Below are 21,659 nucleotides of genomic sequence, written 5' to 3' on the forward strand. Positions count from 1 at the left end.
CGTTGTACAAAACAAAGTCATCAGCAATTGGATCATCTCTAACCAATGATGACATTTCAAACAACCGCTTTACCCACGTGTGTTCTGGCCCAACCCATCAGTTTCTTGACCAATCAGACGGCCCTGAATGTGTTCGCATTCGTTGAAGGGTCGGGGAGGTACTCAGCTCCAGACTCATTGTGGAGAATCATCTAACGTACGAGGGCGTGGTGTTTGGCTGGAGAAAGGAGTCTGGGTAGCCAGGCAAGGGAAAATTACTGCACTGAACAGTAAAAATTATCCTTTTTAATGCGCCCTTGTCAGTCAGTTCAAATTGCAACAAATGGGGGGGACTCATGTGCACTGTACACAAAGAGCGAGCGAGCAAGAAAGAGAGAGAGAGGTATCAAACGGTCAGCTCTGTAAATGTCAAGCCCTCTCACTACCTGACCTGTCAGTAAGAACTCATCATCAGTAAGATCATTGTCCCCGCCCCTCTTCAGCCATACACCATCACGACAACACAATGACATTATAGGCCTACTCTGCTACAGAAACAACAGTCATTAACATAGATGTAAACTGTCAAATGGAAATGTAACATGCAGCTTGTCCCTGGGGCAGACAATTAGACGGCACCATTGATTAGAATGTGAAATAGAAAGTGGGTCTGTAATATAGATGCAGGTATACTGTTCAGAGTGTGACACTATTCAGAGGAGAAGGAGAAAGAAGCCCTGGAGCAATTGGTTCCTATAAACGAGTGCCCCTAACCCCCTCACCCCCCAAACACCCAGAGTCCTTGTATTGGGGGTCATTGCCAAAGGGCAGCTGTAATACAGCAATTTGGAACAAAGCTTGTTAATTTACTCTCTCCTCTCCCTCTTTTATTTGTTTTGCTTTAAGGAGTCTTTACGGAGTTTCGTGGATGGTGCTCCCTCAGCCAGGGCGCACGCACGTGCAAATCCTAATGGTTTCAAACTAGTGGTTGGTCCCATTTTTCTTACAACCTCGTTATACCTATACTAGCGTCCCATATCGTTGGTGGTTCTATGCTGCTGGTCTTATAGAAGCCATGACAATATACTATCAACCTGTCACATTGCTAACTCACCACAGTGGCATTGCATATCAATGCCTTTCTATAGAATGGACATTCTTTGTTACTGCCCGTCTCTATGACTCCAGACTGAAAGCCTGTCAGCCTGTCTTTTGTACACAAACACTGACAGCAGAGGGGTGCTGTTAGCACCATAACATCCTCCAAAGCATACTCACGTCCCATCGTCACAGAAAGACATCTGATAAAGGCCTAATGGGTTTTGTTCATCCCCTGCTTCCATTTTTCTCCCTCCCTCGATCCCTCCCTCCTCCCCCGTCTTGATAGGAGCACTAATAATTTTGGGGCTGGAGAATAAACACATACACCATGGAGAGGGAAGGGAAGTCCATTAAAATGATAATCACCATCTATCTCTGCTGGTTTATTGGGGTATGTTTTCATACACTGTATGCCACCTGACCAAATGGAGGTTGGAGGTGAGGTGGGATGCAGTCTAGGACAGACTTTACTGCAATTACTGCAATAACACAGTAATAAATGACTTTGTGACAAATTAATGGATGAGTTATAGTTTAATTGTACTTCAAGAATGATGTTCCCCTCCAGCTTAATACAGCACACACACACACACACACACACACACATACATACATACATACATACATACATACATACATACATACATACATACATACAAACTAATCCTAGAAAGTGGAAACTGGGTGAGTGTGTGTGTGAGGTGTTTTCAAGATAATTAACATGTGTATGGAATGTACTACACAGTGCATATGTAAGAACTGGAACATTGGGGGGTATTTCCTTCAAATACATGTGTGTGTATATGTGAGTTTTTATGCGTGTGTTTATTTAGCAACAGTGTATGTACAGTGGCTTGCGAAAGTATTCACCCCCTTGGCATTTTTCCTATTTTCTTGCCTTACAACCTGGAATTAAAATTGATTTTTGGGGTGTTGTATCATTTTTGGATTTACACAACATGCCTACCACTTTGAAGATGCAAAATATTATTATTGTGAAACAAACAAGAAATAAGACAAAAAACTGAAAACTTGAGCGTGCATAACTATTCACCCCCCACCAAAGTCAATACTTTGGTAGAGCCACCTTTTGCAGCAATAACAGCTGCAAGTCTCTTGGGGTATGTTTCTATAAGCTTGGCACATGTATCCACTGGGATTTTTGGCCATTCTTCAAGGCAAAACTGCTCCAGCAACTTCAAGTTTGATCGGTTCTGCTGGTGTACAGCAGTCTTTAAGTCATACCACAAATTCTCAATTGGATTGGGTCTGGGCTTTGACTAGGACATTCCAAGACATTTAAATGTTTCCCCTTAAACCACTCGAGTGTTGTTTCAGCAGTGTGCTTATGGCCATTTTCCTGCTGGAAGGTGAACCTCAGTCCCAGTGTCAAATCTCTGGAAGACTGAAACAGGTTTCCCTCAAGAATTTCCCTGTATTTAGCATCATCCATCATTCCTTCAATTCTGACCAGTTTCCCAGTCCCTGCCGATGAAAAGCATCCCCACAGCATGATGCTGCCACCACCATGCTTCACTGTGGGGATGGTATTCTCGGGGTGATGAGAGGTGTTGGGTTTGTGCTAGACACAGCGTTTTCCTTGATGGCCAAAAAGCTAAATTTTTGGCTCATCTGACCAGACTCCTTTCTTCCATTTGTTTGGGGAGTCTCCGACATGCCTTTTGGCAAACACCAAACATGTTTGGAGTATCTGTCCAATGTCCTCTGTGGAGCTTTGCAGCTTCTTCTGGGTTATCTTTGGTCTCTTTGTTGCCTCTCTGATTAATGCCCTCCTTGCCTGGTCCGTGAGTTTTGGTGGGCGGCCCTCTCTTGGCAGGTTTGTTGTGGTGCCATATTCTTTCCAATTTTTAATAATGGATTTAAAATGGTGCTCCGTGGGATGTTCAAAGTTTTGGGATATTTTTATATAACCCAACCCTGATCTGTACTTCTCCACAACTTTGTCCCTGACCTGTTTGGAGAGCTCCTTGGTCTTCATGGTGCCGCTTGCTTGGTGGTGCCCCTTGCTTAAAGGTGTTGCCGACTCTGGGGCTTTTCAGAACAGGTGTATATATACACTGAGATCATGTGACAAATTGCACACAGATGGACTTTGTTTAACTAATGTGACTTCTGAAGGTAATTGATTGCACCAGATTTTATTTAGGGGCTTCATAGTAAAGGGGGTGAATACATATGCACTCACCGCTTTTCCATATATATATTATTTTTTTTAAACAATTATTTTTTTTTTTTTTTTTTTCACTTCACCAATTTGGACTATTTTGTGTATGTCCATTACATGAAATCCAAATAATAATAATAATAATTACAGGTTGTAATGCAACAAAATAGGAAAAACGCCAATGGGGATGAATACTTTTGTAAGGCACTGTATGTATGTACGTATGCGTGTGTGTGTTTATCTCCCTGCTCCACATAAGTGACATAACTGAGCCTGAGAATGGGCCTCTGCTCTGCAGCTGTTGAGGGGGTCTAGACTCTGAGCTGCCTGGCTGCTTGTTGCGTCAGGCTTAAGTAACACAGGGGCCCAAAGTTCACTGGAGCAGCGCTAGGAACACAGACACACACCTTAACCACACACACCTTAACCACACACACACACACCTGTGCTTCAGGCATGTTTACAGGCCCTATTTGGTCTCTCTCACTCTCCCTTTGTTCTGCCATAACATAGCCACACATTTCAACAGCAGCTCCAAACTTTGTGAAGTACCTCAACTCCTCCATGCAGTTGAACAGAGACTAGAGATTTTGAAATTAAACTCCGACTTGCTATGCATGATACATCAAAAATGTACATTCTTAAACCTTTACTGTCCTCTATTGTTGCGTGCCTTTCTTTGTTTGCTGAAATCTATACTTTATCAAATACAACCACCAACTGTTTCCTTGTTGAGATTCAATTGGCACATGCACATTCGTGCTGAGTTGACATCTTAGAGCAACAACAACGAAGAAACAGTCGGTGGTTGTATTTGATTAAGATTTTTTTTTAAGTATGGATTTCAGCACAGCGACTTGAAGGAGTCAGAGGTTCATTTAAAAAAAACTCTAGTCCGCCATCAGCTCCATGGAGGAGTTGAGGTATTTGGCAACTCCAAACTAGACCTCTCCCTCCAGACAGGAGTCAAGCTGTTACATTCCCTGTGGAGCAACCATAGTCTACCCTGGAATTGTTAGCAAGAAAGACTGACTTTCAGTGGGATTTTAGCAAGTACATTTTGGTGGGGCAAACTCCCCCAAAATATATTTGGGATACATGCCAGCAAAGCCACTACACAACACAAAACTAAACAATACATGAATTGCACTATAACAGTGACAAACGGTGCCCACAAACTGTTAGATCCTACATGAAGCTGTCCCAACAGCAGAGCTTTCTTTTCAGCACCATGTAATGAATGCTTACCACCACTACATCTGGTTATCAGCGGAGCCTTGGCTGGGAGCAAAACAGTTCATTCAGCCTCATTTACCGCCATAGCTGATATGGCTGACTTGCTTAAAACTTCTTCAGGGTTGGTGGGTCCCCTGTGAGACGGTTGAGCTAACATAGGCTAATGCGATTAGCATGAGGTTGTAAGTAACAAGAACATTTCCCAGGACATAGACATATATGATATTGGCAGAAAGCTTAAATTCTTAAATTCTTTAAATTCTTCTAACCGCACTGTCCAATTTACAGTAGCTATTATGGTGAATAACATGCTATTGTTTGAGGAGAGTGCACCGTTTTGAACATGAAAAGTTAATAATAAACAAATTAGGCACGTTTGGGTAGTCTTGATACAACATTTTTAACAGAAATACAATGGTTCATTGGATCAGTCTAAAACTTTGCACATGCACTACTGCCATCTAGTGGCCAAAATCTATATTGCACCTGGGATGGAATAATACATTATGGCCTTTCTCTTGCATTTCAAAGATAGTACAAAAAAAATACAAAAACACAGTTGGTTTTTTCTTTGTATTATCTTTTACCAGATCTAATGTGGTTTCTACTGACAATTGAGATGTACAAACTATGACATAAGGGAATGATGAGAGGATAAGAGGCAATCCTTCATTTCGATTAAGACATTAATAAACAAGCTAAGACTGACATAGTCAATATAACTATTTGTTCAGCACTTTTGAAATGTACAGCGAGAGAAATCAGAACATGGGTCGTTCTTACAGTATTCTCCCTGTACACCAAGTCAGTACCGAAGGATAAATAAAGGGAGCATATAAGCAGACAATGAAAGCTCTTACTATATTCAATGATGACATTTCTCTAAAACAGGCTATAGGCTACATGTGCACCACCAAGTCAGAACAGTAGGCTGAATTATGAGGGGGAAAGGGACCAAATGGGCTACTAACACTTAGTATGAGTTTCTTAGCTACAGTATACACCTCTCCCTGACATATTACATCATTAATGCAGCAGCATACAATACATTTTTGGTGAGACAAAACCGCGACTCTTCAGTGAAAGTACTTTTTTCCAGTCCTGTCTGGTCCAGCGATGGTGGGTTTGTGCCCATAGGCGACGTTGTTGCCGGTGATGTCTGGTGAGGACCTGCCTTACAACAGGCCTACAAGCCCTCAGTCCAGCCTCTCTCAGCATATTGCGGACAGTCTGAGCGCTGGTGGAGGGATTGTGCGTTCTTGGTGTAATTCGGGCAGTTGTTGTTGCTATCCTGTACCTGTCCCGCAGGTGTGATGTTCTGATGTACCGATCCTGTGCAGATGTTGTTACACGTGGTCTGCCTCTGCAAGTGCAATCAGCTGTCCGTCCTGTCTCCCTGTAGCGCTGTCTTAGGCGTCTCACAGTACGGATATTGCAATTTATTGCCCTGGCCACATCTACAGTCCTCATTCCTCCTTGCAGCATGCCTAAGGCACATTCACGCAGATGAGCAGGGACCCTGGGCATCTTTCTTTTGGTGTTTTTCCAGAGTCAGTTTTCATAACTGTGACCTTAATTTCCTACCGTCTGTAAGCTGTTAGTGACTTAACGACCGTTCCACAAGTGCATGTTCATTAATTATTTATGGTTCATTGAACAAGCTTGGGAAACGGTGTTTAAACTCTATACAATGAAGATCTGTGAAGTTATCTGGATTTTTACAAATTATCTTTGAAAGACAGGGTCCTGAAAAAGGGACGTTTCTTTTTTTGCTGAGTTTATATATTTTTCTATTGTTTGCAAACTGATTTGTGACACGTATTGATGCTAAAATAACAAGCAAAACAGGCAACGGGTGGGGCTCTAAACATGACTGACGGGTCATCACTGCTGAATTTTTACATTTCCCAACTCACTCATAACTGCGTTCAATGAAAGGTGGATGACTGCATTAAATGTGATTGATTATCTACATCAGGGGTCTCCAACAGGTCAACCACGAGCTACCAGTAGCTCGCAGCTCACCTATGAGTAGCTCGCCAAACAATTCCAAAAGTACATGCAATTTGTCATGTGTTCCATGCCAAACTGTCATAAACAAATCTCACAAGTAAGCTCTCCACAATGAATTTCAATAGAAAACTTGCAAAAATAGACAAGATCCTGGAGAGGTAAATACCTGTCTATTTATGTAAAAATTGCCCTGATTAACTCCTTAGTCATATCTCAGTTTACTCACTTACTTATGGCGCTGCCTACTCCTTATGATTCGTTTTTCAAATCATATGAGCAAAAAATATTTCGCTTTATCTGGGACGCTAAACCAGGCAAAATAAAACGAGCCTATCTATATAATGAATAGGAATTGGGTGGGTTGAGATTATTAAATATAAAAGCACTAAACCTCTCTCGTAAAGCTTCACTTATTCAAAAGTTTTACTTGAATTCTAAATGGTTCTCAAGTAGATTACTAAAAAAAGCTCATCCAGATTGCCATGTCTCATTTTCGATTAATTGAAAATTATACTTTTTTCAAAGTATCACTCTTTTTAAAACAAGCTTTGCAGAGCTGGCTACAATTTCAATTTCATACCCCTGAAAAGATAGAACAAATATTACAACAAATATAATGGCTGAACTCAAATGTGCTGGTTGATAAAATATCTGTATTTATGGGAAAGATGTTTGAAAAGGGTATTTTGTTCTTAAATTATATTGTAAATTGGAATGGTAGAGTTATGTCCTTCATGGAGTTATCAGAATTGTACGGGAAGGTCTGCTCAATCCAAGAGTACAACCAATTGATTAAAGCATTACCCCAAAAATGGAGGAGGCAGGTGGCAGCGGGAGGAAGTAGGGACCTGGTCTGTCTGCTCAATATAAAAGATCAAAACTTGCGGAGGAATAAAAATAGCATAAATAGGAAAGTATTCCAGTTTCATTTGAGGACCAGGATGTTAACAACTGTGCCATACAGATTGTAAAATAGTTGGGAAGAGATTTTTGATGTACCGATTCCATGGTACAGGGTGTATGAGTTGATATAGAAAACAACGCAAGATTCAAGACTTCGTGCTTTTCAGCTAAAATTATTATATAGAATTCGTGCCACCAACAAAATGTTGAATATTTGTGGCATAAAATCATCGAAGCTCTGCAGATTTTGTTGTGAGGATACAGAATCAATAGACCATATATTTTGGTATTGCCCTCAGGTAGCCTGTTTCTGGTCTCAGGTTCAGGAATGGCTGAAAATGCATAGCATTGATCTAAAATTGACCCTAGAAATAGTACTGTTAGGAGATCTGGAGAGACCGGGTCAGTCAATTACTAATATACTACTACTCTTAGTAAAAGTATTTATCTTCAACTCGCAATCTGTGGATTCTATTTGATTAGTTAGAAATTGTACGTTAAACATCACAGCATAGTTGAAAGATATATGTTGCGTAGAAATCCGAAGAGGGTGGCCGACAGAGATAGGTGGGATGGTTGAGGGACAGCAATTGGGGAACTGTGGGGGGGGGATCTTGGAGGGTTCGGGTTCATGTTTTTTGGCCTGGTGGGAGATCTGTCAACATGCCCTTGAGCAGGGCATTGACCCTGGATGCTTCTGTGTGTCGCTCTGAATGGGAATCTGTTGGATGACTGGTATGATGTAGTTGCTCAGCGGCTTCACTGCAAGTATATTTTATGTTTTGGATATTCAATTTTAAAAAATTCCCCCCAAAAATCTCACAAGTATCCAACACCGCAAGCTCCCAGCTACTAGCTAATCAAAACAACTGACATTATACCACCCCTGCTTAGCCACTATTGGCTTAAAAAGCCAAACCTAACACAATATCTGCCAATTAATTTCCAGTAATATCGCCCGTCTGTACGTGTGGTGTGCGCATTTGTCTATCACTCCGCGTGTAGCCAGTTGATGTGATAACAGTCTTGTGGGTTGACAGAAATACTTTCCCCAAAACCTTCTCAATTAAATGTTAACTGCAAAGTAGGCTTACCTGGCAGAAGTACTGTATTAATGAGTAAGTATATAATTTGTATCTATTATTTGTTATTAGCAAACTTTGCCGTGACATGAGCAGCAGCAGTACAGAACCATCGCTGGACCAGCATATTCCTCACTGCCTAGACTCACAATTTAATGGCCATATGCATAATTAAAGGGGAATTACACTGAAAAATAAATATGTTTGTTTTCTGTCAGACCAGCACATTCCTCAATAGATACCACCTAAAATAAAAATATATTCTGATCTGACTTAACCATTAACATGGAATTTTGTTTTTTTGTCTTTGAACAATTGTAATTTTGAGAGTAAAAAAAAATACAAACAATCTAAAACCAGGAAAAATAAAACAGAAAACAGAATTTGGGAAAATATAAAACCAAAAAAGAATCACAGATTTTAAATGGGCCCCCTTAGAGTTGTTTATTAACCATACTTTTTTACCAGGTATATTGACAGAAAACACTACTTTCTCTTGTACACAAAGGATCCGGGGAAGAGTTCCAAGGGAGAGGAAAAGAGAAGAATGTGTCTACTTGAAAACTAGAAAAAAAATGCGCAGCTTGTGACGTACATTTTTTTTAAAGTAGCTCTCATGCTAGAAAATGTTGGGAGACCCCTGATCTACATAATGCAAGTATGTTTTTTGATACTCTATATGCCTATGCATGTGTCAAGAGCCTTGAATGGGGAAAAATGTATTATTGATATCCTTCATCATAAGACATGACCCAGAGTCTGCTGAGTGACGTCATTCAGTGAGAGGAGAGAAACCAACAGGGATTATTGGGATCTGCTGAGCAAATCTACTCAACAAAGCCAGCTCTCCCATCTGACCTGTATGAAACCTAAGATGACAAACTAACCACTCTGTCCTGGACCCCAATTGACAGTGAAATCACAAACTGAACGCGGGTGAAAACACCATGGTCTAAAGACCACTGAAGCTGGTCTTAAGTTTCATTGGATGTTCTCCTAATGCCAGTAGCCATTCCATGTTGATACCTTAAAGCTGGTGTCGTTGGTTGTCTTATATTGAACTGCATTGGCCTGGCCAGCTGATTGATCTGTGTGATCGAAACGCAAAATTACAGAACGATAAAAGGCATTGCCATGGGGGATCATGTAGTAACGACATCTATGCCCATGCATCCTGTCTCTTCCAGTTTTTTTTTATGTCCACTGAAACATGAGCACCCTACCCGCCAGGCCCTCCATGCCCAAAATTCCATGAGCGGCACATAGGCCTACTCCAGCTGGCCCCTTTGCCGCCTGAGCACAGATAACTCATCCCCTCGTGAGAATATATGGCCTTTTCGGGCCAACGAGACAAGTTCCACGGGGCCCCGACACAGTGAGTTTCGATCCATGACATCATGTGTCCCATCCCTCGGCACTTTGCGACCATAGCGCCCCCATTGAAGGCAGTCTTACCCCAGGCTGTTCACCCGAGCTCGCAGCATTCCAAGTCGTTATGTAATTCCCCAACAGCAGTTTTAACAACATTGGCAGTAGGCTTACAGTAGCCTACCTGACCCAGAAGATCGCAGGCATTAGCCTAAGATGTACAAAACAAATATATAACTATCATTTTGAACTGACTGGCTGGCTGGAGCTGGTGCCATTGACATTGATGGCCATGGAAGTGACATGTTGTTCCTCTTCGTCGTCCTCTTCCTCGGGTATAATGTCAGTGTCATTGCTCTCTGGTTTCCCAGCATTGGACTCGGGTCGGGGAAATGGTCAGGTGCACAATCATGTTATGTTCTTTACTCTTAAATGTTGATTAATTGTAGGACTGTACAGTCTAATGATTTATGTAGCCTAATTGTAGCAATCTCTGTGCGTCGTAAACTCATTTGATTAAAGTCTCTCTAAATAAGCTACAGACAGTCCAGACTCGCTTGCTGATACAAAGTTTGGTATTGTTTTTTGTTTTTCTCAATTCCAAATGCTGGAAATAGAGAGAGAGAGTGTGTGTGGTGTGTGTGTGTGTATGTTTATAAACAAAGCCAGGGAAGGTCCAAAAGCACAAACTCTCTAGACATGTGTTTCTTGTTATTGTTTTTGTTTTGATGACAGGGGAAGGGAGGAAGGGGGAATGAATGAGGAGATGAGGGAATGAATGAGGAGACAAGGGGAAACGTTTGTGCTTACCTTCCACCCAGCTGAGCTGTTACTGTCACCTTTGTCTTTGAAGTACGGCACACATCTCACCATCCACTCATAAATCTGAGACAGAGTCAATCTCTTGTCTGGCGTGCTGCTTATGGCTTTGGTTATCAGGTCAGCATATGAGAGATTCCCCCACGCGTTTCTGCGCGACGAGGACTTCCGTGCAGTCTGCGCCCCCGGGCTGCTGGTGCTGAGTGTGCCAGAAGTGGCTGTGGGGGACTGGGAGGGGAGCGGGGAGCCTCCATTTTCCTGTCTGGACAGCAGTCCTTCGGCCGTAGGGCTGTTGCTGTTCTGGTCGTCTGCTCCCAGGCTGGAGCCGGTGCCATTGACGTTGATGGCCATGGAAGTGGCATGTTGTTCCTCTTCGTCATCCTCTTCCTCGGGTATAATGTCAGTGTCATTGCTCTCTGGTTTCCCAGAATTGGACTCGGGTCGGGGCAGCGGCCATGTGCACGATCGTGGCCGTTTCTGTGGCTCGAAGTCTGGGTCTATGGCCACGTCCAACTCAGTGTGAATGCTGGGCGCTGGAACCTCGGCCATCTCTCCTTCAGTCACTCGCACGTCCCTGCTGCCCGCTGATAAGGTCAGTAGATAAGTAGTGGAGAGTTGTCAAATTCACATTCCGTGAATGCGCGCCCCCGCCTTTGTTGCTATTCCAGACCAGCAGTCCCCAAGGGTCACTACCAACTCCGCGTGAATTGAGAAAATCCTCTAGTAGCAAAAAAAGCACCGCTATGCTGATCAGGATATATTTCAAACGTATTACTCGTGGACTATTATAAATGTCTTAACACCATAACTAATAAACGATTACTATTCTCCCTGGCTCCATATGCAAGCCACAGCGACTTTACATTTGACAATCACAACAGTTCAAAACGGGTTGCTGCATATTCGTCGTATTTCTCCTCGTCTGCATATTCGTCGTATTTCTCCTCGCCTGGAGCAATGTTGATGACAACAGTACAGTGACTGCAGTTCGTTCACGAGTAATCTACTGTGTAGCACGAGTTGGTTCATCAATGAGCGGATTACACATTCCTACCTTGCGCGTTCAAGATCAAATCCCGCATTGATGCAAGGCAACTGAATACACCAGTTTGAACCTCCTCGTCAATAGCCACGGAGAACCTGGTAAAACGTCATCACACTGAAGCTGTCTGCCACGGATAAAAGCGTACAGTCACTGCGTGCTATGGTGATGGCAGCGATTAATTCCTGCATAGTCCTATCTCTTCTGTCATTGCTGCCATCTTGCCAAATTCCCTTTCACACTCAAGTCCTTTTTAAAACTAGACTGGATACAGGAACGCTGCGTATTGTTGTCAGTGTGGATAGAAAAACGAAAAGGAACGGAAATTAGAATAATATCTCCGTTTCTCAGAAGTCGCCTTTACTGACGAACGCAGCTCAGTTGGTATGGAAAAAGAAACGCCACATCATACTCTCGGTCACAGTAGGCCCGATCTCTTCTGCTACACACATATCTATCTACTTAGCACATTCCGTCATGTGACAGCCCTCAACAAGCTCAAAGTTATACAGCAACAGCAGCAATAGTGGTGGCTAGATAAAACCAACGTTACCACCGCCACTGTAGAGGCCACCCCTTCCGCCTTTTAAAGAGACACCCTCCAAGATACAGTAGCCTATGTGCGCACAGGCATATCTAGGCAAGCAGTTTGTGGAAGGGACACATGTCTTGGCATGTTGAGGGATCCAGAAATAAATAGACAGACAGATCATAAAAATATTATCGTACAATGATAAGGACACAAAGAAACTCAACGGTGGATAGAGGACATTTACATTGAATTACAAATAATTGTATTGCTCATTTTGGAAATATAATTCATAGGCTAATGACAAAGGCTACATTATGACAATAATTGTTAAGGTATGATGGACATATGTATCACTATTTCCACTTCCGCTGTGGTGGACTGTTACGATGCAACAACTGACATAGGCCTACACATGTGTAACAATTTAGGCATATGCAAGTAGGTGTTTATTTTCCTTGTGTTGGGTATTAGCCTATACTTCATTCATAACCTAAATGACATGCATTCTACCAAATATTATAATAAAATAGTAAAGTCTTTAAGTCAAGTTAAGGCATTTTATTTGAATGACAGTATCTTTAAAGTTTAGATCGCTTGTCCCTTTAATCCGTGAGCATGGGTGTCAATCAATGTGGACAGCGCGCGCAGAACACGCCCCCTTCCAACCAAATCGACCTCTTCAAACACATGACGTCATTCATTTTATAATCAAGAGATAAGGGAATAAATGCTATGGTTATCTGTCCTGTATGTGATACTTCGGAGTGGTTGCCCCTCACCTCCCGCCTCCAAGACTGTACCAAAACACCAGCATTAGTCAGCCTACATACGTCTTTGTTCTAGAGAAGATGTTGTGTAAGGTGCTTGTCCGCCTTGCAGGGATACGCGCTCTCGATTTATGTACAGGAATGCGCGCATTCCACCTGTGCGCAGTATTCATCAATGAATTATTGGAACGGATGGCATTGATTAGGAATGGATAACAATCCTATATACTAAATCAGACAAAACATACACATCCTGCAAGGCATTGGTTGTGTTATGGCTTTCAATTTTACATGGAAAACGTCAACACTATTTAATGTATTATTATGACAAACGAAGTAGATACACATGCATGTAGACTGACTATTTCAATTGACTGACTTCCTTCTATGAACTCAATAAAATCTTTCAAATTGTTGCATGTTGCGTTTATATTTTTGTTCAGTATACAACATGAACGCAAGAACGAATGCACAAATGCACTCGAGCTCACATATAAACATGCTCCTCTTTGTTCCTCCTGTCCCAGCTATGTATATAAAGAGGAATGGCTGATACAGCAGTTTGGTGCCTGCAGTTAGCTACTGCAGTGGAGGGTTAAAGACACACTCCAGCTTTATTTGAACCTTTCCTGTTGAAAAACAATATCCCAAGTATAAATACAATAATGTACACCCACTTAAGGGTAAGAAAAATAAATTTCATGCAAAATAGTGTTTTTTAGACAACTGCATACATCAAGGACTATGCCATTCAAGGAGTTAGTCGTATGCTCTTATGTCATCGGCCACCCCCCTTGCTTGCGAGAAGGGCTCTGACCCAACTTGGTACAATGTCTTTGGGCATCAGAGAGAGGAAAGGGACACAGGAGGTGGATGAATGAATGCTTCTGTAGGCTGTTCTAAGAGAAGAGAGAGAGAAAGAGAAAGAAAACAGGTGGAGAGAAAGGTCAACACAGGTGGAGAGAGGTCAGTGTCAGTGTTGCCCACCCGGGGTGTATTCAAAATGATCACGTCACAGCCATGTCAGATGTGTTGCCTATTAATGTGAGGCTGTGTCATCCATTTCAGGCCAAGGACATGCATACTGTAGCTGTTTTAAGTAAGTAGTTGCATCAGCTGAGATGCATTCAACAAGGCTCGCGGCTCGCTGCGAAGGCTCGCGGCGAACTGTTTGTTCTCAACAGAGTTTGTTCAACGTTTTTAACTGACATTGCTCACCACATCACAAAGATCTCCATTCAGTGCCCCTAAGAGAGCGAACACACCAACAGGATTGTCGGTCTACAGAGTAGGGGGCCGTTTGTTTAAGTGCTCTCTGCGCTGTGTGTTATAGGGGTCACATACTGTCAGTCTACAGTAGGGATGGGCAACTTTGATGTGGGTGGGGGCCACAAAAAAACGGAACTCAGCATGAGGGGGCCGCTGTGGCTCGTGGGTGCGAGCAAAACATTTTAGTGGTCCCCCTCATGATTTCCTGCAACTCTACACATTTTGCCATAGGGTGGAGGCAAATGTTTGCAGTTTTTAATATGATAACTGATGATCAATGGGCCCCACCGTGGTCGATAAATCGACCATCCTTACTGTAAGATTAGATAGCTGGCCGCTAGACTAACTTACCAATTAGCTGATATGGGCTAATTAAGTGACTGCTGATGCACAACCACATTTAGAAATTGCACCTTGTGTATTATATTATTCTAACTATCAACAGTAAGTTGAGACCCCGACTGACTTCTCAAAAGAAAACTATTTTTTTTAAATTGGACCGCAGGCCAACTAAAGAGGGGCCGCGGGCCGCATGTTGCCCACCCCTGGTCTACAGGGTCGCATACTGTAGGTGTACAGCAGGGGCCTACGCACTTAAAACAGCTATATTAGTGACTCTCCACCCCTGTGTGACATCCACCCCTTTATCTTGTCCCTTACTACAACCGGTCAGTGGCTAGTGTAATGTTGCATACACAAGAGGGCCACCATTTATGTTTCTGCCTGATGTTTTCCCGAACATTTGTAATGCTCTGATTGGATTAGAGCCCTCGGGAATAGACCGTGATTGATTTTCCCTTAATTGAGATTTATAGTGGAATAGACAGCAAACAAACTGACAGTAACACACCAAGACACAAACACATGCACGCAGAAGGGGCATGCACACACACACACACACACACACACACATACACACAATTCCAGTGGCCTCTAGATATGTACCAGGGAGCTGGCACAAATACGATGATCTTATGATCATAACGTACCCAAACACTACACAGTTCACACACTTGAAAACTCAATGTACTATACTGCATTAATACTGTGACATTGATTGCACACAATTTTATGCCAGGTGGCTCAGACTACAGGAGTCTTGAGGGCAGGAAGCCAAAATTGCGTGTGGTTCTGTAGGTGTACTGGGCACTTCTCTGATACTGCTTCACGAAGACAGGGTAGGTTGGCACATGCTGGATAGGCTATTGTGCGCTAACAGGATGACATAACTAGAAGCAATAACAACTCATCTTTGTCATCACTTACCCATCATTTGCTTCCATCTTGTGGTAGAAAGGTAGAAAGTCAGCCCAGCATTTCAGTCGGTTTCTCTCTTCAGCTCGTTCAAGCCATGCCTGCCATTTGAATGAACCCGGAGGCATCCAATACATCTAACATAAGATAAAAAGTAAAAGCCAGGGGCATAGCCAGAGATGTGTTGGTGGGTCGGCCTGCAGAAATGTGCATGTCATTTTTTAATAATAAATTTGCATTTTCCATTTTAGTCATTTAGCAGATGCTCTTATCCAGAGCGACTTACAGTTAGTGCATTCATCTTAAGATAGCTAGGTGGGACAACTACATATCACAGGACTAGAAAGTACATTTCATCTCAGTAAAGTAGCTATCAGTAGAGTCAGAGCTAGAGGGGGGGGGGGGGGGGGGGGTCAAGATGAGGAAGAGGATTATTTAAGATAATGTTTGATGAGGTAGTAATAAAAAAAAATAGAATTTTTTATATTTTTGATCAATCTGATTGGATGGGCCTGGCAGGGCATTCCTATGCCCCTGAGTTAAGTAATACCATATTTTGCCTTTGCAGTTTCATCCCTAAAAAGGCACAAGACCCATTTATTTTCACCTTTAGTTTATTAAACAGTAGGAGCAAATAAATTACATTTTGCATTTTTACAGGGCAGATGGCAGGTTACATAAAGTATCAGCACACACAGTAAGGACATTGTTTAATGTCCAGTGGCACAATTCAATACCAACCACAAGGGGGTGGTAGTTATCCACTAAGAAGGACACTATTCCATCCCTTCAGCTCTCACCGATGTGGGTTGTCCCTTATCCTGCTCAGCTTAGCTAAGTATACCCCCCTCTGTTTTAGAAAGATTAATATTGGGCTTGAATTAGTTTCCCTTGTTTCCCTGTCAGTTCCTTTTTAGGTACGTGAGGGGGATGTCAGTAATAAAAGCCAATATATGGTCATTCCGGCATTTGCTTTGCCGTACTACATTTACTGTGATGTGGCCTCGCGGAGCAGGGCTGTTGTGAAGGAAATTGTCAAGGAAGTGAGTTTTTGTTTATACCGCCCAAGCCTACCGTTAACCAATCATGTGGAGCCCTCCACATTATTACAACATTTGGGAGGCGCACGACAATGCAGTACGGACCTTGATTTGGCAGCGCGAGCCTCTGGAGGCGCCGCAATTGGTGTCACACCCGGACCGCATTTTCTGATCAAGCATAAATCAGATTTTAAAACCTGATAAACTGACCGCCTCTGGTGGCATTTTCTAAATGACGCATAATATTTTATACTACCCTCAAAGTAAATTTAGATTTCAAAACTATAAGTCTCATAATGGAGTGTCCCTCGACTGAAAATTCCCCTAATGCCCACTTGAAATGTTGGAACCCTTGGTGTACACTGGATAAAGCCTATGAAGTAGTAGACATTGATTGCTATATTGCATTTCGTCTTAGTATAAACTCTAATAGTGCCATTTATGACACCCAATATTTCTTAGTCTTAGAGAGGTAAGAACTGTGGGATTCAGATAAAGGTGTCAAAAAGAATTTGACTACTACAGAGCCCCGATATAGCAGACCAAAAACCCCAAATATTCAAAAAAAGATATATGTTTTTCACAATACATTTAAAAAAAAAAAATTATCAGGGGGTGGGGGTCCCCACATTTGTCCCCACGTTGGGGAATTGTAACAAAGACGCAGGGAGTCAGGAAGCAGGTGCAGATTGTGAGTTTAAACATGGAGCATTACAAAACAAGAGAAGCCTCACGTTGGCAGCGTTCCACACCTCTGTGCGCCGGAACTACTTGTCAACTGCAGGGGCCTTGGTCTGGCTCGGAGTCCACGGAGCCAGGGCCGGCTGATATCCCAGGATGCCCTGGAAGGGAGTCAGCCTGGTGGATGAGTGAAGGATTTCTTGCCGTATTCTGCCCAGGGAAGGAACCTGGCCCACTCCCCCTGCCGTTCCTGGCAGTGACTCCTTAGGAACCTCCCCAGCTCCTGATTGGTCCTTTCCACCTGCCCATTAGACTGAGTCCGGCACCCGGATGTGAGGCTGACCGTGGCTCCCAGCTTCTCCATCCCAGACAAACTAAACAACTTCTTTGCTCGCGTTGAGGACAATACAGTGCCACTGACATGGCCCGCTACCAAAACCTGCGGGCTCTCCTTCACCGCAGCCAACTTGAGTAAAACATTTAAACGTGTTAACCCTCGCAAGGCTGCCGGCCCAGACGGCATCGCGTCCTCAGAGCATGTGCAGACCAGCTGGCTGGTGTATTTACGGACATATTCAATCAATCCCTATCCCAGTCTGCTGTTCCCACATGCTTCAAGAGGGCCACCATTGTTCCTGTTCCCAAGAAAGCTAAGGTAACTGAGCTAAACGACTATCGCCCCGTAGCACTCACTTCCGTCATCATGAAGTGCTTTGAGAGACTAGTCAAGGATCATATCACCTCCACCCTACCTGAGACCCACTCCAATTTGCTTACCGTCCCAATAGGTCCACAAATGATGCAATCGCAATCACTGCACACTGTCCTAACCCATCTGAACAAGAGGAATACCTATGTAAGAACGCTGTTCATCGATTACATCTTAGCATTTAACACCATAGTACCCTCCAAACTCGTCATTAAACTCAAGACCCCGGGTCTCGGCCCTGCCCTGGTGCAACTGGGTCCTGGACTTTCTGACGGGCTGCCCCCAGGTGGTGAGGGTAGGAAACAACATTTCCACCCCGGTAATGCTTGTGCCAGTGGAAGCCACTCAGCCGAGGAGGAGAAAATAGGATTCTGTTCTATTTTTCAAGCGGTGCCGTCGTTGTTGACCAATCACAGTACAAAACGTAGCTTGCGTGGTGGTACATCAGCACCACCGGAGGCTGCTGAGGGGAGGATGAGTCATAATGGTTAGTTTGGAGCGAATGGAATGGCATCACAAACATGGACACCATGTGTTTGCTGTATTTGATACCATTCCACTAGCTAGCTGGCTAACAGTGTAAACTGATAGTCACATTTAACAATAAAAATCATTGTTTTCTAATACATTTTTGGGATAAATAATTTCTGTTGCGTGTAAATATGTTTTTATGCATGCTTATGGTGTTATAGCGATTCTTTTTCAGCACGTTGATAATGTTTACTTATTTCATTGCTATGGTCCTGGCAACTGTCGCATTCGCCGCGTTCAAGGCGATCACTTTTGTCAAGTCGGTGACCATTGTTGGTCACCGCCTTTTAAAGTGTTGCATCATGGTTATAAAAATTCTCTGACTTAAGACTACATGTTGAATGCTGGAACTTTACAAAAATTATGTCATGCAGTTTTTGATGAAGTCTCCTTCAAGTTATTGCAGTTGGAGCCATCACCTGCATTGTTGGAGGCACTATTTGTCAACCAATCATTAGGGTGTTTTTGTTTGACCCATGCGAATGTGGCCAAACACGTGAATGAAACAGGAACCAACTTTGCTGCGATACTAAAGCTACAGGGGACACAAATGAAAGTGTCCAATGAATTGTACACACTTTATGTTTTCAGTTTGTGAGTGTGTGATATGCGGGTATAGAAAAGTTTAAATAGACATTTACACAGAAACACTTTTATAAACAGTAGTAGCTTTGCTGATACTGCTATGTTGATCTGAGCCTTGCTGTTGGAAAACCACTACAGTGTCCGACTTTCAGCTGTCGCAGATGCACCTTCCACAACTTCACTCGTCGACTTTCGTCTACGGTCGGTTTCGTTAGGCTTACTGCTCGAACACACCCATAGACTGAGGGCTTGTGTGTGAAGGCCACTTTGACTAGAGGGACAAGTTGTGTATTCGGCGGGGTACTAGGCGATACTCCTTTGGCTGTCTGAAAGCACTTTAGTTCTTATCTCCCTGACTGAATGTCTGTTGTGAGTTTTGGCTCATCACGTTATACTCCAGTCTAAAGGGGTAGAATTGATTGATCGCTCCTGTACCAATTGTCTGTGTTTTGTGAGGTATTTGGGCTTGTTTTATTGTACTTCAGCCTGAAAGAGAAGTGGTTGTTGGTTACCTGTCCCCTCTATGTGTTTTCAGGTCTTTAGAAGTTACTGCGATCCTCATTTTGTGTGTGCAGTGTTAATGCAGTCCCTTTGGGTCCAGTACATCTCCGTCTGCATCTCGGTCAGTCTGGACTGAGATCGTCCTCTGGAATGTAAAGATCTCCTCCTCTGCTGTGACCAGAGACAGGCAGTCCCCCGCATCCTACAAACAGGACTGCAGAACAGAGTCATTAACACAACCACAACCTCAAACAGCGGGGTTAACACAACGACAACCATTACCACAAACAATCGGGTTGACACAAACATGACCACCAAGAGGGTTTAACACAAACACAGCCACAAACGGAGGGGTTATCAACACAACAACAGAGATGTTTATATCAATGATTGTGTTTGTGGTCATGTTGTGGTCTTGTTGTGGTTGGACCGTGGTCCACCCCGCTCAGAACCAGGACGTCGAGTAGCAGGCGGTTGAGGTCGTCCTTCCTCCCTCCAGAAGAGCCTCAGCCAACAGCACCACCCTCACCTGGGACAGAGGGACAATGGAATCGTAACAACACTAAGAACTGCAGTGAATTAGTGACACCTGCTGTGGGAGAGTGTGGATATATCAAATTACGGGGAATGCTATTACACGTACTGTACTTTCACAACAATACAGTACACCACAGTACAAATGTTGCCGTTTTAGAGCTCAGAGATTCTTGAAAGACGGGACAATCTCTATTTTTTTGGACAAATATTTGTCTTCATATTAACTACATTTGATAGACCAACATATCAGCTATCACACCATGTAAAGGAACAACCAAATTTTTATTATTATAAAATGCAACTGGCTGGACACCATCAGACACCATACAATTATTGTGCAACAAGTGTTTATTGGCCTTGATTGTTTAATTCTAACATTATATGTAATACAAATCTCCAAACCTGTTTTGTTTTGTTTTCCAACACTATTAAATGCTCCAGGGCTAATTTCATTAGCATTTTGACATGTTTTTCTAGATTTAGAACATAAAACAACATTTATAAAGCAAACATTATCCATTAGGTCTAGCACAGCAAATACTTCAATTATTTAAGCATATGTTGCAGAACAGTGATTCAAATATTGTTCCGAATATTGACCTCACTGACGGAGGTGACAACAGATACTCAAAACAGACATTTTTTGTCTCTAAAAATAAAAGTTCAATACAAACATTTGTAAAATATGGAAAATGATTAATTAGAAAATCAACAATAAAAACATAACCGTTCTATCAGACCTTTCATCGTTCTGACGGCGTTGGCGTTAGACAAAAATCTGACGGAGATTATGTTTTTGTCACACCCTGATAGCACACCCTTTGTGCTTGTTTCCACCCCCCACCAGGTGTCTCCCATCTCCCCCCCCCCCCATTATCCCCTGTGTATTTCTACCTGTGTTTTCTGTTTGTCTGCTGCCAGTTCGGCTTATCCAGGCAAGTCCTACATTACCAGCGTGTTTCGTTGTTTCCTGTGCTCTAGTTTTTGCTTTCCTAGTCTTCCCAGTTCTGACCTTTCTGCCTGTCCTGACCCTGTTCTTGCCTGCCGTCCTGTACCTGCCTGACTCTGATTTGGATTACGACTCTTTGCCTGCCCCTTGTACTATAATAAACTCCGAGACTCGTACTATCCTCCTCCTGTGTCTGCATCTGGGTCTTAGCCTGAGCCTTGATAGTTTTACAGAGTTGACAAAAATAAAAATTGTATTCTTCATTCAAGTGGTATAAACAGTAGCAATTTTGTTTTTCTCAGATGCTTTATGACTCTAAAACCTTGCGGGCGCTGCTTCAGGGTGAGGGTGAGCATGGGGACATGGCGGATAAACACTCTCAAACGCCTAGGCCATCTTGAGGTAGTGACTGGCATCCACTGGCTGGAACATACAGAGACAGGGATAATAAGCATAAACACATACAGATGCGTGCATGAGTTTACTATCAACACACTCACACGTATAGTACAATATGTATGTAACCATTATGAAAATTTTATTTTGCCAGTATTGGGCTTTAACCCTGACCACAGG

The 21,659-nt window shown here is 42.9% G+C and overlaps 1 protein-coding gene, 1 long non-coding RNA gene and 1 pseudogene across 2 annotated transcripts in view; 1 reads left to right on the forward strand and 2 right to left on the reverse strand.

The window, feature by feature from the left end:
* The window catches only part of LOC139556672 (forkhead box protein O3-like), a 52,040-nt gene extending 39,727 nt beyond the window's left edge, over positions 1-12,313 (reverse strand). The window contains exon 1 of the mRNA XM_071370906.1: positions 10,678-12,313. Within this exon, the coding sequence (XP_071227007.1) occupies positions 10,678-11,235 (558 nt within the window). The 5' untranslated portion in view covers positions 11,236-12,313. The remainder of the gene's footprint in view (positions 1-10,677) is intronic.
* Positions 11,147-20,586, forward strand: LOC139556673 (uncharacterized). Its single transcript, XR_011671165.1, has 2 exons — positions 11,147-11,278; positions 19,632-20,586. It is a non-coding gene; the product is annotated as an uncharacterized lncRNA (long non-coding RNA).
* An 884-nt stretch (positions 20,587-21,470) lies between these two features.
* Positions 21,471-21,659, reverse strand: part of LOC139555890 (lactation elevated protein 1 homolog B-like) — a 72,563-nt pseudogene continuing 72,374 nt past the window's right edge.

The sequence above is a fragment of the Salvelinus alpinus genome, chromosome 27, assembly GCF_045679555.1.
Source record: "Salvelinus alpinus chromosome 27, SLU_Salpinus.1, whole genome shotgun sequence".
In the NCBI taxonomy this organism is placed as follows: Eukaryota; Metazoa; Chordata; class Actinopteri; order Salmoniformes; family Salmonidae; genus Salvelinus; species Salvelinus alpinus.